Source organism: Anas platyrhynchos, chromosome 1 (genome assembly GCF_047663525.1).
Source record: "Anas platyrhynchos isolate ZD024472 breed Pekin duck chromosome 1, IASCAAS_PekinDuck_T2T, whole genome shotgun sequence".
In the NCBI taxonomy this organism is placed as follows: Eukaryota; Metazoa; Chordata; class Aves; order Anseriformes; family Anatidae; genus Anas; species Anas platyrhynchos.
This window is the reverse complement of record NC_092587.1, coordinates 112,122,314-112,149,457: the sequence shown is the minus strand read 5'-3', so window position 1 is coordinate 112,149,457 and position 27,144 is coordinate 112,122,314. Positions and strand designations below refer to the sequence as shown.

The 27,144-nt window shown below is 38.5% G+C and overlaps 2 protein-coding genes across 2 annotated transcripts in view; both read right to left on the bottom strand.

Annotated features, from left to right (window-relative positions):
- Positions 1-2,258: 2,258 nt before the first annotated feature.
- CHAF1B (chromatin assembly factor 1 subunit B) lies at positions 2,259-17,463 on the bottom strand. Its single transcript, XM_013093321.5, has 13 exons — positions 17,190-17,463; positions 15,707-15,839; positions 14,875-14,992; positions 13,149-13,252; positions 10,776-10,872; positions 9,412-9,496; positions 8,324-8,417; positions 7,634-7,703; positions 7,459-7,550; positions 6,415-6,577; positions 4,887-5,291; positions 3,775-3,866; positions 2,259-3,284 (listed from the first exon to the last, which is right to left on the bottom strand). The coding sequence occupies exons 1-13, from the start codon at positions 17,313-17,315 to the stop codon at positions 3,163-3,165; spliced, it is 1,701 nt and encodes a 566-aa protein (XP_012948775.2). The 5' UTR covers positions 17,316-17,463; the 3' UTR covers positions 2,259-3,162.
- Positions 17,464-17,740: 277 nt separating this feature from the next.
- Positions 17,741-27,144, bottom strand: part of MORC3 (MORC family CW-type zinc finger 3) — a 29,484-nt gene continuing 20,080 nt past the window's right edge. Inside the window, exons 13-17 of the mRNA XM_072026855.1 lie at positions 26,899-26,941; positions 25,294-25,481; positions 23,909-24,728; positions 23,341-23,504; positions 17,741-20,213 (exon numbers count right to left, since the gene is read on the bottom strand). Coding sequence (XP_071882956.1) covers positions 20,060-20,213; positions 23,341-23,504; positions 23,909-24,728; positions 25,294-25,481; positions 26,899-26,941 — 1,369 coding nt within the window. The 3' untranslated portion in view covers positions 17,741-20,059. The remainder of the gene's footprint in view (positions 20,214-23,340; positions 23,505-23,908; positions 24,729-25,293; positions 25,482-26,898; positions 26,942-27,144) is intronic.

Sequence of the window (27,144 nt, the reverse complement as noted above, 5' to 3'; positions counted from 1 at the left end):
AGTACAAGAAGGGCAAATGTCCTTAGAGTAGATAAGATTCTCAGAAAACGCACTGAGCAAAATGTCTCCTAGGAAGACCTATGCCATGCTCACTACTGGAATATGAATTCAGGGTCCATTTGAAGCATGAAAAAAAAATAACACAAGTCAGATCTGAACAAAAGGCTATGTTTAAAAGAATTACAGCTATGCAGAACTTGCCAGACAGTCAAGAAAGAACTGAAATAGCACAGGGCGGGTTCTGTCTTAGAACCAAGTCTAACACATGACTGAGAAAAAAAAGCATTACCCACTTCTTAGGAAAAGGATGTTGTGGTTTAGCCCCAGCAGGCAGCTCAACATCACAGAGCCATTTGGTCATTCTCCCCAGGTGGGATGGGGAAGACTCAGAGAGGTAAAAGCACAAGAACTCGTGAGTCAAGATAAAAACAGTTTACTAGGTAAAGCAAAAGCTGCACAAAAAAAAGCAAAGCACAACAGCGAATTCATTCCCTACTTCCCATGGGCACGCAGACATTCAGTCACCTCCAGGAAAGTGGTGCTCATTGCGCCTAATGGTTTCTTGGGAAGACAAATGCCATCACTCCAAACGTGCCCCCCTTCCTCCTTCTTTCCCCCAGTTTTATTGCTGAGCCTCATGCCTGTGGTAGGGGACATCCCTTTGGGTGGTCCGGGCCAGCTGTCCTGGCTGTGTCCCCCCCCAGCGCCTGGTGCACCTCCAGCGTGGTTGCAGGAAGGGCAGCATGAGAAGCAGCCAAGTCTTTGGCTCTGTGTAAGCTCTGCTCTGCAGCAACTAAAACATCAATGTGTTACCACCACTATTGTCGTCAAAACACAGCATTGAGCCTCTAGAAAGAAAATTTTCTTTGTCCCAGCCAAAAACATTGCACTGGTTTGCATTGAAAATAAGTCCCATTAGGGAAGACAAAATACCAAGTAGAGCATTATGACAGAGATGATGATGTGGAAATAATCTCCCAATGGAAGCAGTGGAAGCCACGATACATTTACCACTCCAATTATATTGTAAAGCAAAGGGAAAACATGCTAAATAACTACAGAAACAAAAATGGATATCACCTGTATGGGTGTGGTATGAAATAAAGATGAATCCTCTGGTAATTAATTGCACCTGAAGACCACAAAGGCCAGATGCCAGATATGCCATTAACACTAAAATAATATATCTAACCAACTAGCTTTCAACAGAAAGAGTAATTTATGATGAAATGAACTTTGTGTAAAAAAAAAAAGAAAAAAAAAAGTAAAAAAAAGAGTATAATTTTACAATTAATATTTCAAAGTCTAAGTTTGAATTCAATTAATTTTTTGCAGTGCAACAGAACAAACTACTGCAATATTAAGCAGGTCACTGTCCTACAGAAAGATGAAATGCCAGCTTTCTTACAGCTCATGCTGAAGAAAACATCTGTTGCTGGTCATGCCGTTTTGTGTTAGCTACAGATATCTGCTTTAGCTATCAATTCAGATTTCTCTACAAATTTTTGTTCTATAAACTTTTGGGAAGACAGAAAACATTTCAGATACACCTTTGCATGGTAACAGTCTTCATATTCCTCATTGTAAGAAAAAAACAGGTTGTGACAAGTCTAATGAAGTTCCATCCTTATCTCATTGGTTTAAACCAAAGATACAGTTAGTTTCCTACAACTTTTTACTAATTAATTTCCATTGAAATATGATTTATACATATGATTGCACATAATTTGTTTCAAGCTTGCTTTCTGGAATAGGTGTTCGCTAGTATTTCTTCCTTGTGACATTTTTGTGAATCACTTCTGAAACATTTCTATTTCTGCTTCTCTAATGTATTTGTCCAATTTCTTAGAAACTGTCAGAAAATAAACACTAATTACACAGCTTAAAATCAACCAAATCCAGGGAAGAATTAAAATCAAAGACCTTTAATATCTATTGCACCTCTCCCTTCCCATGTATTTCAGAACTTCACATGATATGTGTGGGCTAAATCACAAGAGAAAATTCTATTCAAAAACTTCTACATGTTATCATAAACTAGAACAACCATTCACATTTTAAGTATTATCTTCTTACATATAAGTACCTGATATTAAACAAAAGTAATGAAGTAGATAAGCTCAGACTACTGCAGCTGAGCATTCTACTTCTGGAGTCTTAGTCTGCACACCAGAGAAAAGTAAGTGTAGTGGTTTTCGAAGATTTGGGTCTCATTTTCAATTTTCAGCTCTTTGTTTAATAATAAAGCAAGTATTAAATAAATGAACTTTAAAAAGTTTATTATACACTGGTTTTATATTATATTTTATTGGTCAAAGGAGTTAGATTTGGAAAAAAAGGGGAAACCTTTTCATGTCATTTTAATGTATACACTCAAATCCTGCTGCCTCAGGAAAATCTCATGTCTACCTTTTTGTAAATACAGGCGCTGAACAACTGCGAACTTTCTTCCACTGTTTAATACGTTTAACAGGTCTTCGGAGGGTTTCTTCCTTTAGCTTTCTTGTTTCTCGCAGTTTTAGGTTCTGATTTGCTTCAGTCATATTGCATGCTGCTGCATTCACAGCATATTGAACATCTGCTTCCATTCCACATGTACTGTAGAGTGTTAATTATTTTGCACATTGCTACAATGTATAAGCCAAGCTGCCTGAATGAAAGTTTCAGGGCTTTTGATGTCTGTTTTTTTCCTTTTTCTTAAGACACATCCAATCATTACGAATTCATTTAATCCCTTAGAAATTCTACTCATTTGCCAGACAGGCTGCTGGAAGACATAATACTTTATAAATGTCAACTTAAGGACTTCTTATGGAAACTCTTAGGTTACTGTACAGCTTTTCAATAACCAGATTTTCATGATTTCCTTGAGATGCTGCATTTCTTAAAGAATGTTGTCTTCAAGAAGTAGAACTACACTTCGAAGTCACTTCACAACTATTTCCTCTTCTGCAAACCTGTGTCTTCTACTGCCAGTAGAAATTTTATTCCTGAAACCTCTGTTTCAGTCTTCTACTGCCAGTTTCTTTCTTCACAGCACTATGTCAAATGTGCATATGGTACTTTAATCAGGAATTGAGGATTTAACATTTGCAAAAAGAAATGTGCTCTCAGATATGGCTGCATCACCTTCAAACTGAAGGGTCTACTAATATACTGGCGTTACTTGTTTGTTTTGCAGGTGATTTGATCTTCAGCAGATGCAGAAAGAGGCATTTCCTCTGTTCTAGGACGTTTAGATGCTGGGGGATTTTGAAGACTGTCATCAGATGGTAGTTGCCTCTCTGAAACAGGCAGATATGAAAGTCATTTAAGCTCAGTGAAGTCAGATTAAGGAAGTGAACTGGCTTGCTGGATTCACTAACAATTAAGCACTCATGAAAGAAACCTGTTTGAGAGAGACCAACACCTGAAACAATTACATGCTCAAAGTACAAGGGCAGAAAGTCTCCTTAAAACCTACCTGTGTGACCTGGAGGACATCACGTCCAAGGAAGCTTACTCTTTAGCATTTCAACTGCCAGCTAATGTTCCCATTACTATTAAACTGTAGTGATGTATGAGCAGCTACCTGAGAAACCATAGTGAGAACACCATTCTTCATACTGTCAAAAGAACTTTTCAATCACACCCAGACAATGAAGAAGCTTTAAAATCTATGAGTTTTAGGTTTGTGCTTGATTTGACTTTTATAACTTGTAAGAGAAGTCCGCAATGGAAAAAAAAATGATTGGCAAAAATCTTTTCTGGATACTAATAGCCACAAAAGCTTACCATGTTCCTGTTCTGAAGAAGGAGGTAAAGGAACTGTATCTGTACATGCTGAGGTTGGTGTATCTGGCTTCAGTGTTATCAAGTTTATTCTCCTTTAAAAGAGCAGAAATAGTTCAAGTACTTAAAGCTTTCACTGCCACTTTATTTGAACATATACTATACATAGAATCCTTTAAATTTACTGTTGTTTAGATGTATGTTATTATGCTTTTCTTCTTATTATCATATGATGAGCAGGGCATTTTTAGAAGTACTTTAAGTAGACATTTATCTTTTTCACTGGAAAGTACTTTTGCATATGTTATGTAAAACAGACCTTCAGAAGATATTATTTTGGTGAAATATTTTCAAGTTAAGACTGTTTGCAAAGGTAAGGATTTTAGCCTGTTTCTTGACACCTGTTAAGGCTTTTAATTCTGCTGCAACAGCTTACCATTCCTCTGCTAGCCTTGTCCACGTTAACACCTTAGACTGTTAAAACTCTAGGGAATTCTTTTGCCCTATGAAGTCCACTAACAATTCTCTAGTGGAGGAAAAAAAAAAAGTCGTCCTTTCTTTACAACACACTCATCAGATTTTCTATTTTCTTCTGCTAAATATCTTCTGGATAGCACTTAGAAATAAGCACAAGGGTGACAGAAGATTAACTGGACTATAAGAAAATACCACTGGCAGTCCCACAAACACTACTATAAGAAAACACTCGTAACATAATTAGCTAACATGATAAAATATAGCTTCTCTCTCAAAAACCCAGGAAGATTAATTTGTGCTGTCACCCTGCCCTCCGGACAACAGTAACTTTCAACTACTTAAAACCTTTTTCACTTGTTAGTTCCCATACAGATGGGACGGACGTGTTACGGTCAGGTTAACTTTGCTACTTCTTCACGTTTTAGATAGAAAGGCAAGAACTGTACATTTAGGATTTGAGAGACATTCTGACCTTTTAGCTGCAGTACAGCTGGAACAAGAAGTTCCATGTCAAGACAGCTACCACCAAGACACAAGGCTAGGAATTTATGTCTAAACCTCAAACCTTTAAATGCAGCACAAGCACAGCTTGTCTTGGCCTTCAGATTTATGACTGCAAACGGCAATATAAATCTCACCTTGGCGTCTTGCTCCATGCTTGCAAAGTGTTGAGAGTAATCCTCTTGGGCTGGTTTACTTTAGTACTCTGGCTGGCTGGCTGGCTTATTTTCCTCTCGTCTGAAGATGGGACTGGAACATTTTTTACGCCAGCAGGTGTGGAAGGCAAGTCCTTACCAGCACCTGCAAGTGTCTTAGGTTGGAGGGTGGGAGTGCTGGGAGGAGTCCCCTCGGTCAGCCTAGAGCCTGGGGAAATGGCTTTGTGACACTGACTCTTCTTCACTTTCTTCTCTGTTGCACCAGGAGTCTTGACATTTATCTGAGGCTTCTCCTTCAGTGGTATTCCCAGTTCATCCTTCTCAAAGGTAACAAATGAACAGTATCCATCCGTGGAAGAAATTGCAAGAAAGGCTCCATCACTGGACCTATTTGGATTTGTTTTTTCCATTAAAAAAAGTTAAAACTTTTTTCTTCAACTCCCACCCCCCTCCTTCTGTAACACAAATCTGTTCCTCTTCCCTTCCCCGAGTACATGCAAACATCTAAATAAAACTGCATTCAAGTGAAAGACATGCAATTCAAACGAACCAAAGATCTTCAAGTCTGGCCTTCACATCTGATTTAATCTCTCTGGCCTTGTCTGTGGTCACTGGTATTATGCATTCATCTCAGCAGGCACAGTTCAATTGCAGGCACAAAACCCCTTCAGCCACAGTTTCTGAAATATTGCTTAAGTCTGCCCATTCAGACCACCAGAGCAGTTTAAGCTCTTTAGCTATGATTGCCGTGCTAAGCAGAGATGCCTCTGCTCAGAATCACTGTGGTGCTCATATGGGCAGGCCCATGGTACTTATTTCAAGTAGTATCAACCACTGATAAAAAAACCATGATTTTCTATTCTCTTCTGCTCCCCTCCTCCTGACACACAATGATTTTCAGTTTCTGAGCATCAGCTGTAACTTCTGATACAGGCTTCCAGCTTAGGAATACTAGCTAGAAAGGCGTAGTCCAGCAGAGGGATTATCCTGTTTGCAAGACTTGGCTTCAATTTTCAGCTCCAGTTTGGACTTCCTGCATCATGCCAGATAAATTACTCAGAAGTAGTACATGAAGAACCACCAAGCAGAACTGTGCAGATAAAATGTAATTTGACCAGGACACAGATACCTGAGCACAGAGATGACCTTTGAAATTTCTGAATAACATGATTATTACCAGTAACACTGCCTGGACAATGAGTACTTGCCAAAGGCAACTAAGTACATTAGCATTTGTACAAATTTTCTATTTGTCTGTACAATGCTATCTACTTGTCCTTTGGCTGCTTGCACCTTGTTTCCCAATCAAAGAACTGTAATTCTCCAGCTTACAGGGCAAAAGAGATGACTTGCTGTTCAGATATCACAATGATAGTGACCAAAGATGTTTCATAAATTAAATACAAAAATAAAGCAAGACACAGGAAGTTGTGCAGAGCCTCAGTGTATAAGAAGGACAACCTCCCCTTCCCCCCCCATCACAACTTTTAAGAATCTAACAGTTACATACCATGAAATGTCACTGAGGGTGTGATAATGTATGTTAGAAACATAGCCAAAGGGGAAAGACTGCTCAGTATCATAAAAAAGCACAGAATCTTCTGATGCAACAGCAAATACCAAGCGATAGGGCAAATTCAACAGAGCAGGAGATGATTTCTGACTACTTTCATCTAGAATGTAAAGAAATGAAAACACTGAGAATTCTTTCTTGTGTTCATTAAAGGGCAGTCAACACACTAGTTAGTCATGAACCCAAACAAAGATTTAATTATTCATCAAGATAATGGCTGAGAAGATGGCACTTCTACAAAACAAAACTTAATGCCAAGCACTAACGCTTCTATTACCTAAAGATTGTCCTCCATTGTTTAACTTAAGAGAGAGAAGTCAGAAGAAATTTAGTTTATCTAAGTTGGTAATATTTTGTTTTGTCTGTCATATTGTCCAGTTTAAATTCTTAATGCACCTTAATACCAAAGGCAAAACAAACTAACCTTAGGAAATACTTTAAAGTCACCATAAATTTATACCATCACATATACCAGCACAGTTCTCATGCAACTTCATACCATTCTTCCCCTCCTCAGAACTCTTGTTCTGGCCTGTAACACCAGCATTGCTTCAAGTTTGGCTTCCTTAAATAAACATCAATGGTTGTTGCAAACTACACCAACGCTGTGGCATTTCTGTGATGTGGGTAGTTGGGACTAAAAGAAAATATTTCACTGGGTTGCTCCTTTAGTGCTAAGCCAAGTTATTTACTTTTATTCACAGAAAATTATTAAAAGTTAAAGGAAAATGCTAAGCAGTATTTCTGTAGCCTACAAGGCCAAGTAAGAAGTTTATTTGCTGTATCAAAAGCTATTCACAAGGTATTTGAGGTGAATTCAGGGTCTTAGAATCAGGAAACAGTTTCTAAGATGTGGTACAACACTATCTTAAGGAATGTTAAAAGGCTTGGGAATAAAATCATATGGCCTGAATATAAACAGCCACACTGGCCTTTTCACGTTTGCTGTAAAAATCATAATCCCCAAAGGATGTACAGTACCTTTATTAAGTGCTCGTCTCAACTCAAAGTAGACTGGGCAGCAGCGAACAGCAAGAGTTGCCTTTCCAGGACAGGGCAGATGACCTATAGGCCTTTTGTGAAGAGTAAGTATTTTAGAAATCAGCATTTGATTATTTTTTTTAATAAAAGGATTTTTGATCTTATTAAACTCTACCTTTTAAGATTGTTTCTGGAGAAAACATATGTGGTGTTTGTTACATTTTCTCCTGATTCAACACAGCCAGCTGCAAAAACAGAGGTAGAAACATTATGCATCAAGTCAAAAAGGTACTGAGTACACACTTTCTGCCTATAAACATTTTACTTCTCAGGAATTAGACTTGTCAGTTGGGCAAGAGCTGTGCAACCTGAATACAACTTAAAAAGGCATCCCAAATATTTATTTAATGCTGTTTGTGTTTCCCTTATACACTTCCCGCTCAAAGCTTCTTTTTGATGATGCCAGACACCTATAAAAGCAGAGCTTATGTGGGCAAACTGATCCCCTCCTTCCAATGTTATTTCTACTATGACTGCAGAATGTTTTTTAAAAAGGATAAAAATGATGAGAGACCTGACAGTCAAAAGAAACCACTCATTGTTCTTCGTTTCTATTTAAACAGAGCTGTATTGTTTCAATGCACGTTTCAGTTAAGAAAAATGCCACAAATACAACTTTTATCACCAGAGAAGGTTGAGGTTCTGGACTGATAATGAATGAGTATTGTGGAGTGTCTATATCCTTCAACAGGAAGATGATTAAGGAGTAACGGCACAATTCAAATAAGCATCCCCTAGCAGTTTGAAAGTAATCCTAATGCACATTCAAAGTAAAGTATAATAAACATTACATGTTCTTACATACCTGGAGTGAGTAATAAGGAACCATCAGGAGTAAAACTGAGTCTGCGGAAAAATGACTTCATGCTGTCATCATGAAACATCCGATAGCTCCTAGCCTGTAACATTGAAAATATTGCAAGAAGTGCCACGAATATGTCAGCTGGAATCCAAGCACAAAAAGTCATCTAGTTGTACAGTCCAACCTCACACAGCTTTTAAAATAAAATATAAATATTTCAGAAACCATGATTCCTTCAAACTTATTTTCCCCCTTTGCAATAAATTCTTCACAGCTAAGAAAAATAACGCTGATCCCTCTTCAGCTAATCAAAACACTCTAAGAGCGGCCACATTAGACCAGTAATCAAGAAGTATTAATAACCTGGAGAACATTATGTAAGAGTCAGTGTAAAAACCTGTTCGTTAGGCATTTAATTTTAACTCTAGGAGTAGAGGTTTAAGGAAAGCTTCTATAATGGCAGAGAGACTTTTCTCAGGTCTGTTCTTTAGTCTCTATAAAACTGTTACAAATATTTCACAAAAAAAAATAGAAAGGAATAAAAGGAATTAAAAAGGCTATAGCTAGCTTAGAAGTGTTATTTTACTTTGAATTATTTGTGAGGGAAAAAAAGTTCCCTCTTAAAAATTAGTGAAAATTTAGGAAATTCTAATCCTATTTTTCTTAAAAACCAGACCCCCTTTTAAATTCAACAGCCTGAAATTTACAAAAAGATTAATGCTCTGTCATATCCATTAATAAATGTACAGCCACACTCTGACCAACATGTTTTAAGTCTATTAAAAATTCATCACACATACTATTTTTTCTATGCCATTTTTATCATTTACAGCCAAAGATGCTGTGTTACTACTTTATTCAGCTGAACTTGCAAGAGATCAAAAGCATCAGGTACTGTTAGTCACTTCTACAACGACAGAAGAAACCTGAAGAGGTCTCTACTCACAAAATGTAGAAGTTAGATACAGACAAAACTATTTGATATGTGGATTACTTGAATAGAAAATATTTGCCCCTTTAGTTTCGGAGAACAGAGTAAGTCATACAGAATAGCACCCAGCATATTCTCCAGTAGCAGCAGCACAACGTACCTCTCCTTCAGCTCCCGACCCAGATGGCATCTTGGTAACGTTGAATGCTACGCGCCTGGTTTGTGTGTTGTATACTCGCAGGACCCTACATGGTGGAGGGCACAGTTAGCTGTAACCAGCTTCCCTTCACCTCAAGATTTACACAGCATTAAAACATCTCACTTCTCAGTCAAGACTGCCAAAAATAAATGACAATCACCCAGTAATTATAACTCTGTTCATGAGACACCGCCAGGGAGGACATGTCTTTATGGCTAAGCAAGCAATTAATCACTGCCAACTATTTAATTAAATGAGGTTTGTAAAGTACTATCATATGATTTTATGTGCATTCATAGAGGAATAAGGGAATTAACGGACAGTGAACAGCCACGCCACTCCTACCTGTGCTGTAGTAGCTAATATGTTCCCGTGGAATAGGAACTCGCCTCAGAGACAACTAGTTACATTTCTAGGCTTTAATTCAGTTTCCGTTGGAAGACATGAAAACCAGAGTCTAACTACACAGAGTTTGAACTCCACTTTGTTTCAGTAAACAGCAGGTAGCCAAAACAAATCCAACTGCTGGTCCCACCATCCCATCCTTTTTGCCAGCTCAGACACCCACTGAAGCCTTCACTGGGTTATACCGGTTTGTGTTTCACTGCTGTTTGTTTTAATAGAAGCACACAAATTTCACATAACTGATTACCAGAAAACAGAGGCTCATAATGACCTAGCAGCCATTAACTCATCATTTTTCTAAGCCTATTGCAAATCTTAAATCAAAACTACTTTTCCACTACTACAGTAATTTTCCTTGCAACTGGTGCCAAATGACACACATTTATTAGCCAGCTGCGACCCCTCCTGAGCAGCACACATGCCCTAGACAGCTTAAGCTGAACTGCTGAGTTCTGACAAAGGCCAAGTTTATGAAGTGTGTGTTTGCTTTCCCAATGACATCACTTACAAAACTGCTTGGGATGGAGGGAGCAAGAGGGCGAAAGAAATATATCAGCGAAAAAAAAATATTTGTAACTGATTTCTTAACCTGTTTATATCTTTCTCTAAAATGCATTGACAAGGATGGACTTAGTAGCTCACTGACAATCAGAGAATGCAGCAATCTCTTAAGATGTATCTGGTATCTCTGATATCATGAAAGCTTATTTCCTGAAGACAATTTTCTAAAAAAGGTTATATAAGCTTACTTGACATTTAGAAAAGACACTCAGACCTCAGGAATCATTTACCACAAGCAAAAAGTAACTGAATTATAATGTTGCTTTCACATCAACCTTTTTAGACAACAGTCTGAACACAGGTAAAAGTCACATTTATCTCAAGAATTCTAAGGCAAAACACTTAGACCATCAGCTCACCTATCACAACTCAGAGTTGCAATGTACTGGCCTAGCGGATCCCAGGTTATTCCTTGGACATAACTCTTGTGTTCATTTAATATTGAAACCTTCTGCCCTGAAATTACAAACAGTTTCCAAGTTCTGAATTCAAATGTGTTTTAAAAACATTTCTTCATTTCAGAAATAAAACAAGGCAAGATGTTTTAAAATGTAAACAAATATATTTTTTTAGACAACCTTATTTTGATGGTACCTGACAAGAATGTTGGAAACAGAAATATCCTAGACATACAACAGACTCTTAGACATAAATGCAGCCAATTGGTACATGCTAATTTAAGACTTGTTCCCTACAAACTAACTCAGATAAGCAGCTTGGTTCAGGCATCAAATGTGCAAGATGATATATTTCAAAACCTTTCTGATTAGAAAAAAAAGTTTCATGAAAGTCTACAGTACTCCTCAAAAATTAACTATCTTTGGCTGAATACAGAGCCAGAAATTCCAGCACTAAAACACAGCTTTCAGCTGGGGCTAGGTAGCCAGGCGCTGCTCTCTGGGGCTGTGGAAACTCACCTACTCTGCTGAGCAGGCACTGAAAAAATATACTGCACACAGACTGACTGATGGCTTCCACACACATAGCTTTCAGAAATACCTCTACAGTAGTGCTAGCTCGTGCTCTTCAACAGCTCACTGGTCATGAAGATCTTTGGAAGGCTTGAACCCTCTGACCTAACATGAATGTCACAAATCCAAAGCATCATGATGAGGTAAAGTTACAGAAAATTCTCGTGAAATACTATGTTTTAAATACCAGTCACAGACTTTCTTCTAGTATCGTAGTATCACTTTGTTTCAAAGGAACAGCTCTTTGAAAAGATTACACAAAGAGCTGAGGCCATGCTGCCTAATTCCCGAAGTCCTTCTGGCCCAGTTGTTCTCAGACAGCGACCAACAACACATGCCTAAGAGTCTAAGAAGAAAGCACATAATGATATTTCTCCAGGATGCCCTGAGAGTTGCCAACAGTTTGTGCCTGTAGGATTTCTAAGGCTAGTGATGTTGTCTTTGTACTAAACAGCCCTATGGATTTTTATTATTCATTTTCTTCCTGACATTTTTTTTTTAAGACCATGCAAGCTGTTAGCCTGGATATTATAAGAAGCTCTCCTTGAAGCTCTTTACTTTCATGTACCTTCAACTTCAACCAAAAAGCCTACATTTTCCATTAACGGCTTCTTACTTCCAACTTATCAGTTGTTTCCACTTAGAAGACACAAAACTCCTCTGTAGCAATGATTTAGTGCTAAAAGAAAGCAGCGAGAGCGGAAGACATTACACATATATTATGTAAGTAACATAAAAGGATATCCAGCTTTTTTTAGTAAAAGTTTGAATAGATATGTCCATTTAAAGTTGTCACAGGCAGTCCAAAATGCAGGACATTCCATCACCATCTACCTGCACATACTTAAGCTCTGAGCACATACACACTTAGTTGAACATTCTTGTATTTATGGTAAAGGAGTGTATGTGAACAGTTAGGATGGGAGAGATATTAAGCATCCAAACCAAGAACATGAAAAAATGTCAGCAGCAGAACATTCATACTTCCATGGGCGTAGGAACTGAGAAATAATCCTGGATCCTACTTTATTTTTTTATTAGATACTAAGCATACGAAATGCAAGATTAAAGTTTAACCCGAGTGAAAGTCAAATATTTCCATGTTAGATTAAAATTAAAAGTAACGACCACGCTACTAATAAGAAAACACCAACCCACTGTCAAGCAACCTAACCTAACTGGTTACTACATACATACATGGCTAGAAACTGCAGAGTGCTAAATATTCTGGGATGGTCGAAAGGAACTTCTATAGATGGGCTGCTCTCAGAGAATATGTGCAATTCCGTAGCAGCAGAATGAGAAAAAACAGAAGTGTTTTGCTGAACAGAGCCTAAAAAAGTGTCACATCTTGCAAAAAGACACAGCCTACATGCTAAACGTTCTTCATGGTTTTGACCAAGGCAGTTAGTTACTTGTTTACTTTTGTTTGTTGGGAGGGGTGGGGGGAGGTGAGCAAATGATACACAAGACATTTGTATAGGAGCTTTGGCAAAGAAAAGGGGTGCTGTTTGCTTTCCCAGTCACCTGAGGTGAAGAGATGACATAGTATTAAGTGATTAGATACCCTCATATTAGAGTTTATCTTTATGTGCTGGGCTACCTGCCTCACAATTCCAGAAGTTTAGCAACTAAGTGGACTGCTCTCACAAAAAGAAAACATTTTTAACTATTTTGGTAAATACCCTAAGACAATAAATAAATAATTTTGGTAAATACCCTAAGACAGTAGTGAAGCCACAAATAAGAAACAGCATTTACCTTTATTGACATCCCACATTATCGCTGTGTTATCTACAGAAGCAGATGCCATGTAATTTCCATCAGAAGTCCAACAAATATCATACACATCTTCTAAGTGACCTCTAGAAGCCAGCAGAGAAGAAACCAATTATTAAGGTGAACAGATACACGTAAACATAAAAGTTTTGCACAATTTCAGGTTAAAAAAATAAATAAATCAGAGATACAAATAAAAAAATCATGGAAGTAAAATGAACAGCAAGATTTTCAGCTTCTATAAAATTTCCATATTCAGGAGACGATAGAATGCTTTTAAAAGCACAACCTACCTTCTATTCAACATAAACCTGCCTTTTCAACGTTCCTTTTTTCCCCACAGACAATAAAAACCTTGCATTTGAAATTATGAATTTATATCTAAAGATCTGCAAATGAAGAGTTGTAGGATCTGTACAAACAGAACGCTACACCAAAGAAGCCTAGAAGCGTCACTATTCAAGATGACTTTACTGCATGTTTATGATTTTTTTAAGAGCAATAAACAAATATGCACACTCACCAGAACTATATGAAATACAGAAAATTAAGGTTGATATAGATGCAACTGAACAAACATTGTAAGATATTCAGAACCACCTAGAAAGACTTCATTGAAACCAATTTGTATTGCCTGAAGTTTAAAGATTTGCCATACAGTGTCATAGCTTGAAATTTTTAATTTTTGCAATGCTAAATTTATGGAAGGGGGGTTGGCTTGGTTTGCTTTAAGAGCTTGATGCTCCTAAGTATCCTGCAAGTGCTTCATGCAATTACACTACCATGTTTGAAACTGTTCGCACATACACCAGGACAGTTGCAAGGACTCTTAACAGTTATGTATAGCACAGTTGCTTATTTTTTGTAACATAGTGTAAATTCTTAGCAATTTGATCAGTATAGACAGAGACCAAAACTTTTAACAGGTACTACACAGAAAATGGAGCAGGTATAAATACTGCTCATCAAGAAGTACTTCAGAACCACTTATTTTCTTCAATTTTCTGCTGAGTGAGAACAGAACACATTCCAACTGCCAGCATTGGTTTAATGCCTTAGTCACTGTCAGCTAATACTGACCTAGACTTAACAGGCACAGTGTGTATATTTTACTATGTAGTTTGAATACTATAATAATATGAATAATAGTTCAAATAATAATAGGTTTGAATTGAATAATTATTATTGAATAATAATAAGTTTGAATAATAATACATTGGATTTTGAACTATTAAAAAGAATCGGTTGAGTAAGACTGGTCTAGCTTCACAGCAAGTGAAAGCTTCACAGCTGGCAAATTTCAATGAACCATTTCAACTACTGACATTTTTTGCTTTAATAATGATCAAAATTTCCACTGAAGTTAATAAATAAAACTTCACATTTTCTTTATACACATAGATGTACACATATATATACACACACATGTTAAACTTAAAGTGACTGCAGATCTCAGGAACCAGTTTCAGAGCACATCAGTCATGTCATGTAAATTAAGTCACGTAAATGCCTTAACTAAGAGGATGCAGGTTGGCACTGCATCAAAAGAAAAAAATAAAAGATGCTAAAAGGACAAACATTGGAGTAAACAAATCTTAGAGAGTACTGAATTTCTAAATACACTGAGCAGAAGACTGTACCATATGACAAAAGCCAGTGCAGAATCAAAAACCCAGAACAGAACTCAAGACAAAAAATATTGAACTACCTTAAAGTTTTAACAACCGTCCAGTTCTCCTTGTTGAGCTGTGCTTCATCTTCATCCTGAAAAGCCAGTGGTTCCAGTTCTTTGCTATCATTCAGCTTCCACAACAAAATAACAGCATCTGTCAAAGAAATACTATGAAGCCTTCTTTTCCACTCATTTTGTTAATACGTTACATTTAGTTTAACATTACAGTTATCTCACATATGACACATGAAAACCAAGCCTTAATTTGTGATGAGGAAGAAGAGACTGCTTTACCCTCCTCCAGTGTGAGCTACTGATTTTAATCTATGTATTTTTTATGTAATGCTAATAAAAAGAATACAGGGGTTCCCAGGAGTAAGAGAGTTAAATACTTACTTTTCAATTTACTTTTGGTTAGAGCTAGCTATGGTTCTGCACTTCAGGCTTTTGAAAATCTTCCAGTGAGGCAGGTAACACTCAGCTCTGTCTCACCCACCCACCTAACGCTGTCCCTACTGCAACTGAAGAACCTACACGGCCCTGGACGGACAGGGCTAAATTTACAGATTCTGCCACAGCGTCTCAGTATGATGCTAGGCAATACACTCAGTCTCCCCGCCTCTGAAACAGAGACAGCAACTATTTTGTATCTGGAATACATCCTCTCAGACACACAGACAGTGAGAACTTATTTAGGAACTGCATGACAAGCATTCCCCAACTACAATCAGAGGGCACACAGGAGTCCACAGATAGAAGTGCAAGAAACAGGCATGAATGTTCATTTCCCCACGTTCACTTCCCCCCTCCACTCACCAGACGCACAAACAGCTTCTTTAGGTTAGCTTCATTATGCATTATCACTCACCATCTCCACCAGACGCTAGGATCTCACCACTGGGGGAGAAGCGCACAACATTTACTGCTTTGGTATGGCGGGCGAGGTTGGACAAGAATTCCACAATAGCTTTTCCATCCGGTCCTTTTTCCACTTTCCATATCTAGTTACAAAAGCATTACAGGTAGTTTTCAGAAACAAGATGTACGCTGTGTTCATCACTACAAGGATTCACAATTTACTCCTTGGGCAGTCATTCTGAAGTTACAATTTGAAACTCTGACAGCTAAAGCTGCAATAGCACAGTATTTTTCCCTCTACAAGCTACAGCTGTAATTATATTGCAGTATTATTTTAGTCTGATGAAATATATTACCAAGTATTTCCAATAAATTTAAAAACCAATCAAACACACGACATCATGACATCATTTTCTTATCTTTCATGAACAACCTCCACCTTCAAGTGAATTAGACATGTCTATAGATAGTGATTTTAATATTATGGGACTACAACAACAAACACAAATAGTAACAATCAAAAACAAACAAACAAAAAAAAAAAACACAAAAAAAAAACCACCCTTATCTCTACTGGAAAAAAATCCAAACAGTCCAGATTGAAAGGATGCCTGATCTTCGCCTCTCAGATCCTCTGCTAAACCACAATATCTCTCCATTAAGAAAATGCAGCAGTAACAATATGAAAAAGAAAAATCTCCATTTACCTGCTTATTCCACATGTAGTGAGACCTCATTACAATATTTTATTTCTTTTTCAAATATATCGGGTGAGTGAAGACTGACAAAACCATAAGCAGGCTCAGAAGATATTTAAAAGGTAAAATGACCCAAGACTGATGGATGGATACATACTCACATAGCAGAAAACCTGCATGAATTCCTTGTGAGGGAGTTTGTTACCAAGGAGCACAGGGAAGCTCCTGGTTTGGAATCCTTCTTTATGGCAAGATGAGTTTGAGGAAAATCGAAGGGGTTAGCAGTAGGGTTTTTAGCAAACAAGTCAATTTTTTCTTTTTTTTTCCTTTTTTTTTTTTTTTTTTAAATGGCAAACCACCATGCCTGGATACTGAAGGGACATAAAAGGAAACGAACAGCCCAGCAGGATGGGAACCTACTCTGTTTCAGTTTTAGTTCCAAAAGAAAGGGAGGCAAAAAGAAAACTATGCCTCACTAGCCCATTAACTTTATTTAAGGAGATGACTAAGATGCATTTAAAAAGAACGTCACTCCCTCAGTGCACTCATTTTCCCAAAGCTTTCCGATCAGGCCTTACTTTTAACAGAAAAAAATAATGATTACTGACTGACAGGAACAATGTGCATCAGGGAGTTTTATGACAGAAAGCAACCGTCTGCCTTTACGACGGTGCACCTCACCGCCGCATCTCTCGGGGCTTACGCTCCTCAGCCATCTGCCGTGCCCGGAGCCGACCCCCAGGAGGCTGAGGAGGGGTCTCCCAACACCGCCCGCCCGCCCGGGGCGCTACTCACGCGGACGGCCGTGTCGACGCCGGCCGAGGCCAGCCGGTTGATCTTGCCGTCGGCTCCGCGCTGGAAGTCCAAGCTGTACACGGGCTCCTTGTTATGCCAGGCTATTTCACACGTGATCACCTTCATGGCTCCCTGAAGGGAACGCAGCGAGGCGCCGCGCCGCTCACCTCACCTCACCTCACGGCCCAACCGCCGCCAACGGCCGCTAACGGCCGCCGCGCGCCCCCCGCCCCTACCCGCGGCGCCGCACGGCCCGGCCCCGCTCCCGCCCGCGAGCGCGTTTCCCGCTCCCGCTCGCCCCGCCCCTACCGCGCCTGCGCAGCCGCGCCCCAGCGGCCGGGCTGCGCCTGAGGTGGGGCAGCGCCCCCCGGCGGGGTGGCGCCATGGCGGCGGGCGGCGACAACAGCCCGAAACGTTTTTATTATTATTATTTTTATTTTTTTATTTTTTTAAGAAAAGAACATCTAAATAGAGGGCACAGGGGACCTGCCTAAGCCTTCTCCTCCCACCCAGGGTCGCCCCGCTTTCTGAAATAAGGCAGAAACTCCAGCCATGCTGCAGAGCATTTATTTATAAACAAAAACAGCCTCAGGTTTTGATCCAGCAAACTCAAATTTATTTTCTTTTTTTTTTTTTTTATTATTTTTTGAAATTTTTTACAAAAAATACATTTTAACAGGTAAATAAAAACCATTTCCATTAGTCCACTGTTCATCAAAGTGTAAATGTACATTGTAAATTTTCAATTTTTAATATAGACATATGCTATATTTTGACAGTCACCTACAATAAACTCAACTACGGGAGCTGATGAAACGTAATAAATAAATGGAAAACTACACACCAATAAATGGGAAATATAAACTTTTTAAAAGTCATACAAAGTTATATTACAGCCACCTCTTCAAAAATCAAACATTCAATTTAGCCATTACAAAGTACAACAGAATCGCGTGATCCTTATTGGCATTTGAAAACAGATAGCCTCTTTAAATTGAAATGCTACCCATTGCGAGAAACTGAGCTACAACTTAATTGGATCATCTGCCTTTTATTCAGGACAGTTAGCAGTGCAAAAGCCAAAATCACTGGCTTGACAAAAAGTAGAACTCCTAGGTATGAAAACACTGGATGCAGTTTCATGATTTTTATTTTTTTTTAAAGCAAGAACCATTTTTCTTGATCACTTTTTGGAGTAATACCAGACGTAGAAGGTAGATGCGCTGTCTTTGCCACCTCTTCTCATTCATGACAACTTGAAAGGAAAAGCATGCAACAGGCCGAGAATACTGTCACCACTGTAATAACGTTTTGTCTCAGCACCATTTCCTCCAGGAAGTTTGCGTGAGCATTAGAGCATAGTACTAGTGGCTTAATAGTTGCTGTGAAACATTTAAGGAGGTTAAAGGAAAAAAAAAAAGAGCAACTCTAAAGGATGTCTAAACTTCAAGAGGGTATAAAAAAATTGTATTTGAACACTTTCAGCTTTAGCTTACTGTGTAGTTACACACCACAGATAAGACATGCCTCCTTTTCGAAGTATTTCTATTTCAACCAGATGATCAAGGATTCAGTAGTCTGACCCATTTATACACAGCATGGCACATTGATAGAAAGAAAGTAAGTTCTGGAAATGAGTCTCAGCACCCTCACATGCCAGCCTGAAAGACTCCAGGGCAGAATACGTGTTTAATGCTAGAGAAACTTGCCCCCACCCCCCAAGATAACATATACAAGCATTTGTATACATCACAGAACCTCTTTGTCATTCCGTTTCAGCACTGGGCTGCCCCGAAAAAACGCCTTAAAGTCTCAAGAGCTGATGCTACAGCTGAGGTCCTCTGGGAGTCCAACCCTAGCTTTTGATACATTCTCTCCAGTAGGCCACCAGAATCATTCCCATTCCGTCGGATGCCTCTGACTTGGAAAGAAGTGGGCAAGAGCTGCATGTTGAAAACCAACCACTTGAACCCATGTACTGGTACGTACTAGACTTGGGAACCAGCACTGTTGCATTCAGATGGGACCTACAGATGTTCAGATAGGAACTACAAACGCTAGAACCAAACATCCTTCCCACTGCACTCAAACACAGAAACAAACCCTAGGAAACAACAATCAAGTAGCAAGGGCAGGACACACACAAGTACGTGGTCTCCAAGACTTAAAAGGCTGAAATATCCCATGGCTTTGTTTATGCTGCAAGATTATGTACACAATGTTCCTAAGTGGCACCAAAAAATCCAAAAGGGAGTCAAAGATCACCCACTTTCAGGATGAGACCCTTAAGGAATTTTTTCCTCTTTTGGTAGTAAAAACACAAATATTGCCAATATGGGCAAAAATGTTATCTATTAGTCACATTTCTAGAACATTAATGCAACATACAACGTTTTTGATAGTAATGAAAATACTGTAGTTTACAATAACATCACCGAGGTTTGTTCTGAGAAGGAAACCAAGGAAGGCTCTTTTTGCATTTTTAATATATTCCACTGCTTCAATTTCAGAAGAGGAAAAAATTGCAAGTATCAATGCTTATATAAGACCAAAAGTCAACCAAAACTTTTGTAGAAAAGTATTAAGATTCCTAATCATAAAAATATTTGCAAATTTAATTACAAATACATTTTAAAAGCAAAATCCTTAATTAAGTACATTGGGGTTGGTCAATATTGACAGTGTTCCTTTAAGAGGAAGTTAAGATAACCCCCACTGTATCTGTGGGAACATCTAAATGCATAGAGTATATACACTTATCGATCAAACTATGTCAAATATATAAAGTGAAGAAGCAGTATTTACACTTTTGAGCCTATACAAAGGTTATAATGGAAGAACAAATAAGAGACTGCTAAAATCTTAAGATACTAAGTACTACTGATTTCATGCATTTGTTCTACAACTTGTCCTAAAATTTCATCTACCACATCAATATCATAATTTACTTGCTGCAAGTCTAGATCAGGCATGATTGTAGCCAAAAGTTGTCCAACATTCACTCGAAGGGAGCGTAGTTTCAGGCTGTGAAGAAATAATTTGATATGTTTAGGTATAGATGAATTTTCATGTTAAAATACACACAAATTTAATTAACGAAGCTGGACTAATATTCAATAATGCAAAGGCTCTGTGCATGACTTCCGTAAGCCAAAAGGAAACTGAAACTGCAACAAGATAATTTCAAGATCTACTGATTTTTCAAAGCTGATTCTCGAGTTTTTAATTTTAAAGGTGTACATTTCCTTAGCTTCAAAGGGATACTAAGAATTCTGAAAAGAAGTTTAATACTTCCATTTAAGTTAGTAAATAAGCACTAGCACAATCCTCTACCCCACAATACTTCTTTATTTCTCAAAACAGTATTAAAAAAAAAAAAAACACAGTATTTTTATACATCTATAATCACAAACTACCACCACCAATGGGAACAAAAGAAGAGAAAAAGTCAAGAAAAAAAAGAGAAGGCAAGAAAGAGTAGCTTGTCCAAAGACTTTAAATTATAAAGAGGAATTAAGGTAGGAGTTCCAGTACATGGAAAATACTATTCCTCCTCTTTTTGCTTTCTTTCCTGGTTCAACTACTCTGTAGTCTTCCTGATCAAATTGCTTCCATATCATCCATTCCTTTTCTTGAGCATTTCCTTCTACCATCACTATCCTTTATTAGTAGCCTGTCTTCATGGTGCCATCAAATCCCAGTAGCACTTGTAACTTCCACCACAAGCAATGCATGTATTTGCTAATTCTTCCAGTCAGATACAGTAAGCAGAAAATGAAATGTTGGCAGGTGAAGGGGAAATTGAACCCCAGAAAAACTTGGTTGAAAGGGGTCTCTAGAGGTCATCCACTCCCTTCAACACATATTGAAAGAAGGGCTAACTCAAATCAAATTGGAAAATCTCCACAGGCAGAGATTCCTCAGATTCCCCGGGTCCCTTTTCCAGAGTTTGACTGCCCTCACTGTGGATATAAGAAAAAAAGCTTAAACAGAATCTTTTCTTGCAGCTTGTTTCTATCGCCTCTCATCCCATCGCTGTGCTCACCAGAAGCCAGGCTTCATCTTTTCTACAGCCACATCCAGCTGCAGAAGAAAGCACTGAGAAACCAGATCTCAAGGCAGCTTTTTCTTCTTAAGGCTATTTCCCTCAGCATCCCCCTGTATATCAGATGCTTCAAGCCCCTAATTATCTTGGTGCCCTGCAGTGGCCGGTGTTTTTTATACACCAGGGAGCCCCAAACACTCTGTCTGGTCTCACAGAGCCCAGCAGAGGGCAACAATCACTTCCCTCGAAATGCAGGCTGAACTCTCGCCAGCAGAGCCCAGCAGGCACCGGGCCCTCCCACCACAAGAGCGCACTGTTGACTCACATTCAAACCTCTAATCCCCCACAACCCGCCCAGGAGGAGCCTCCACCTTGTTCAACTGCATGGGTTGTTCCCAGCCCAGCTGAAAAACGTCACTGCGGCTTTGTTGAACTTCTGTGAGGTTTCTTTCAGCCAACTTGTTGAGGTCCCTCAACAACATCCCCACCTTCCAGCATATCGGTGGTCCCCCTCCAATCTGGTGTCACTGAGAATCTACCAAATTCATTTTGCTGCCATCCAGGCCATTAATGAAGGCATTAACAATGATTGGCCTTGATATTGATCCCCAAACTTATCGGACTGGCTAGTTTTACAACCCACCTCCTACTCTACCTATCCGAATCATAGCTCACAAATTTTGGTTATGATATTATGGCAGCCCCCATGGAAGACTTTCCTAAAATGAAGGCCCACTTTCCCCTTATCCACAGAGCTGGTCATCTCATTGTAACATATAATGAGGCTGGAGAGGCACTGTTTGCCCTCAGTAAATCCACGCTGGCTGTTTCTGATCACCTTGACTACTGTGAGGCTGCATGTGGCATCCAGGCAGATCTGTACACTGTCTTCCTGAGGACTGAGGTTATGCTGACCAGTCTGTAGTTCAGATCCTCCTATCTGCCTGTCCTGAATACGGGCATGACAACTGCCTTTTTCCAGGCATTAGGAAGCTTAATTGACTGCCACCAACTTCTGGACACAACTGACTGCCACAAACTTCATCACAAGGCCAACTCTCAGTTGATCAGCTCCCTCTGATGCTTGTCACCTGGTTCCACAGACTTGCTTGCATGTGTTGAATTTGCTGAAGTGATCCCATAATTCAGTCACCCTTTCCTACAGGCAATGCTTCAATTAACAATTAGGCTCATGGACCTTGGGGGCCAGAGGACAGCCCTCACCAGTGAAAATGAAGGTAAAGGAGGTACTGAGTACTTCAGTGATGTGTCTCAGGTACCTCACATCCTTTGTCCACAAGGCCTCTGCCTCACAGAGCAGCAGGCCCATAATTTTCTGTTTTCCAGTTGCTGGTACTGTGCTTACAGGAGCCCTTCTTGCTTCTCCTTGACAGACCTTACTAGTTTTAACTCCAGCTGAGCTTTGGCTTTCAATTCCATCTGACATGCTCAGGCAGTGTGTCTATATTCCTGCTGGACTAATCATCCTTCCTTCCACCTCGTGCATGTGCTCCTTTTGTGTGTTTATTTCTACTAATGGAGAGCAGCAAAATCTTGACTTGAAAGCATAAACTCCTGTTTAGTGCCAAGATATACCCTGGAGATGACCTAGTTCCATAGGACTGCTCTGCAGCAAGTTGTTATATGGGAGGACAAATCAGTTCCAAAATTGAAAACACTCTTTCCAGCAGGGTACAGATGATTCAAGAAAGAAAAATAGCATGCAAAAGCGAAGTTCATCTATACAGCATATACTAATGATCACCCTCTTTCTTGCCTTCTTTCTCTCTTTTCTTGTTCTGTAAATTGTGACTAGAAATTATCTTACAACATTGTCAATATTTAAAGAAGTGTCAGTAGGGGATTCTATTGTGCAATGGTCAATGCTGCTCAAACAAATACCTGAACCATTAAAAAAAATTACTTGACGAAGAGATGGAGCATGAATGTTACTGAGCTGGGAGTCACAAAAGGCAGTAGAAAAGAATTCCAAACACCAAGTTTTATTATACGATTATCAGACATGACCTTCAATCAAGGTCTTTCAGATACAATCAACCAAACAGAATCTTGTTTGATATAATCTAGAAAGAACAAAATTGATACCTTTCTCCGTCAGAAAAATTTACAGTCTCTTCTACATTACTGGTTGTAGAATCATTTGCTCGTGCTACCGCTTGCGGAATTGAAGCTTTTAACTGTGCGATTTCTGCTTTGAGTTCTTCACATTGACAGGCAATTTTATTTTTTTCCACTTGTAGCATTTCAATCTGGAAATTAAATCAAAATAAATAATTTTACACATCATACGAATTTGTGGCGGTTAAATATAACCAAAAACTATTTGTTGACTGCTTTTAATTTAACTTTTCAGGGAAATTTTACAATATGGCAAATTAGACAAACTGCTTTTGTGCAGCCAGCTGAACACACTGCACTCTAAACCAACTTTGTCAGACTCTCAGGTTTGCTTTTTTTCTATCAATGGAAGCAAAAAACCCCTAAGATTCTAGACTAAATTAGCCCCTTTTAGGTGTCTTGATTAGTTAATAGACTGAATTTAACTAAACAACATGTTAAGTACTAGGACTGCTATGAAACACCCCTTCAAGAAGATGGAAATTTACATTTTTAATTGTCATTTTGAAGCATATCCCCATTTTAACAAACATACCTCACTTTTGTAACTGTCTCTCTCAATGCTGCATTTGTCCAGTTGCCTGAAAACGTCGTCTAGCTGTACAGCAATTTCGTCGACCTCACTCTTACTTTCACCATCAGCACACTTGCTGCATTCAGTCTTTAAGTTCTGCAGAGTACTGCATTGTTCTTTTAGTTTTGCTATTTCTTCTAAGGCCTGTTCATATAGCACGCTTACTTCTGCCAAACTTTTTTCATGAACATTTTCTTCTGCAAACGAAGAAATTGTCTCAGTTGACTGATGGCACATTTCTTTTTTCACATACTTATTATTCATTTCTAGTATCCTCTGTTCCAGTGTTTCTACTTGCTTGGTTAATACCTCACATTTGTTTTGGTACATTTCTTTTTCTTTGTTTACTAATTGCAGCTGATTTCTCAGTTCATTTCCAAGATCTGCAGATGTCTCAGAATCTACATTGTGCTGCTTAATTTCCACTTCTACACTGGGAATTGGAATTTCAGTCTCATCTTCCATCTCTTCCTTTTTAACCACTAAATTTGGGACATCCGTCTGTGTTGCAGAGGTCAACTGTTCACTTTTTGAATCTGAAGCAGTCGCGCTGCAAGGTTCTCCGACATCACAGTTTTCTATCTGCTTCTCATCCTGGTCCACATTAATACATTCAGTTTTTACCACTGGAACATCAGAATCTGCTGAAGGCTTTGGAGTGCTGCTCTCCTCTAAAATAATGACATCATCGTCATCATCATGGTTGTTGAATATTCTCTCATTTAATCTAGGTGTTTTTAAAGACACAGGTGTGACACAGCCAGGTGTCTTCCGTTTCAGACTGAGGAAGAAAATATTAAATTGGTTACTGTATTGTTCAAATACTGCAAAGTCATTTGTTTTAAACTATGTTTTAGCATTTCTATAAGCACAATTCAAAACTGCTACTCAGTAGAAAGAGATGTCTCCCTGCAGCACATCTTAAGGTCAGTAGACACAATAAATACCTTTCCTGTAAAAACAATTGCTGACATTCCCACTAGGTTATTACTTTCATACATTATTTTGAGACAGACTCAACATTTAGGGATATAGAAGACCTGTAACAGAGGTTAAGTAAAACATACTGTAGAGTGAGCTTAACACAATGCAGCCTTTTCCTAAAGTAAGACAAACCACTAAGCAATTTTCCTTGCCAGTACACCGTGTTTTTTTGCTGCTTTCCTTTTTCTTCTTGACAAGGTTTCTAGGTATCTTCAATTAACGTGGTTCTCCCTATAGTACCAGAAGTGACATACAAACTTTGGCAGCTGTGACCCAAAGATGGGTCTATACACTACACCATCACTTCCATTAAAAAAATTATTAGGGATAAATAGGATTCTATTTTGTATAGGTTCACTAACCTGTTGTCAGAATCAGAATGAGGTGAAGATATTGATCTGTTTGAAACAAGCAGAGGTCTTCTGACAGAAGCATTTGATGTTTCTGGTAAAAGTGCTCTTGGAACAGCTTCCTTTCCACTCACAGCTGAGAACGTTTTAAAGTCTTTACTTGAGGAAACAGGTGTTTTTAAAAACATTTCATTATTGATCTATAAGATAATGTTAGTTAAGAATGGAAAGAGATATTAGTAAGTTCTTCAGAATAGGTTTAGGTAGTTCTATTAACTATCTGAAAACACTTAGACATTTCTGCTTCTGTATCCTTGCAGTACACAACATATGTATTGCAATATACATCTCCATATAGCAATCCCCTTGACCCCTGGCTCAATATTTTGCAATAAGAAAGGTGGACTAGACTCCTTTTAAAAACCTCGGTTTCCTCAGCTTAATAATCACATATGCAAAGAATAACAACAAAAAACACAACTAAACTCTACTGATCTGTATCAATTATTGTTTCCTTTGTGTCTCTCCAATGCTGGTTTTAATTTTACTTTTTAGTGCATATCTTAAGCATAGAAATATTAGAAAGCAGCAAGGTTTTTTTATATCTTAATTACAAATTGCTGCTTCTCAGAGGACTCCAGCTGCACAGTCCTCCCCATGCACAGCTGCTTTCTGGCAATAAATCTTTCTGATCTTACAAGTCCTTCTATAGAAGAATAGAAACAGAAATAGCTATTTTTAAGTACCATGTAGAATCCTGGGGAAGAGTTTTTTCCAAGCAGCTCTGTAGCTATGTCTGAAGCCTGACCATCATACACAAAATATGGGACAGACGTTTCTGTTACGTTGCTCATAATTAATTCAGTTTGTCCAAAATGAACAAAACCATTTTACTTTTAGAAATTACTTCTCTACTTGGATAAAATTAACTGCAGGAGAATTAATACAATGAAGTAGATGGATTAAAACTAACAAATGCAAAATCTCTTCTCCAGAAATCGAGTGATCTGAGGTTAACAGTTAGAGAACAACCTAAATCTCACTTTGTAACTCAGAAACAAATTTCCTATCTACACATGTCCATTACTAAATCTTTCTGATTTCCATCTGCATTCCATTTGAATTTGAGTGCCTCCTTGCAACACAAGCTTTCAAAAATACAGCTACTACAAGTTCTACACTTACGACAGCCCCAACTTTTTTTTTTTTCCCCATAAAACCTTTGGTTTTGTCTCATCACATTTCCCTCTACAACAAACCCACTTTCAACAATCAGATATCACGTCATAAAAATAGCTATCCTTTACTGACATCTTTTCTAGTACTATTTCGTGAGGCAGTTTTGTCCCCTTCAAACTCTTTGTTCAGTATGGAATAGCACTCAATGGTGCATTTCCTATCATTGGACAGCAAAGATAGGGGATTTTTGGTTTACTAAGAGTGAATATAGCCTATATTACCATCAAAACAAAACAGGCTGTTGATCTAATCAGCTGACCACTAGTTAAGGCAACCTAAATCAAAGCCTGGCCTACTGGATCAAACTGCAGACTACTGTTGCCAGAAAGAATAACTCCGTTACCAACGTCAGTTTCCTATCGACTTCAGCCAAGTTACCTGGTGACCGTAGTCCAGCCGTCTCTTCATTTTTTCCCTGTCTCTGCACAGGAGCAAGGAAAAAAGAAAAAAGAGAGCTTAGATTCAAAGTGTTAATTCATTGTGAAACCAGATCAACTTACATCTAAGACTAAACACAATACACATTATTTGGCTAGCTACATTTCTAACATATTCTACTTTACTGAATGAAAATTTTCTGCATGATCTTAGAAACTACTGTAGTTTAAATTTAGCCTAACTTCA

Excerpts from the sequence above, each read along its gene's own strand:
- CHAF1B (XM_013093321.5), bottom strand. The coding sequence starts at position 17,315 with ATGAAGGTGATCACGTGTGAAATAGCCTGGCATAACAAGGAGCCCGTG. Across the intron at positions 14,993-15,706 it reads CCTAGCGTCTGGTGGAGATG|ATGCTGTTATTTTGTTGTGG; the intron begins GTGAGTGATAAT and ends TTTCTTTGACAG. Across the intron at positions 9,497-10,775 it reads GCAACTCTGAGTTGTGATAG|GGTCCTGCGAGTATACAACA; the intron begins GTGAGCTGATGG and ends TCCACCATGTAG.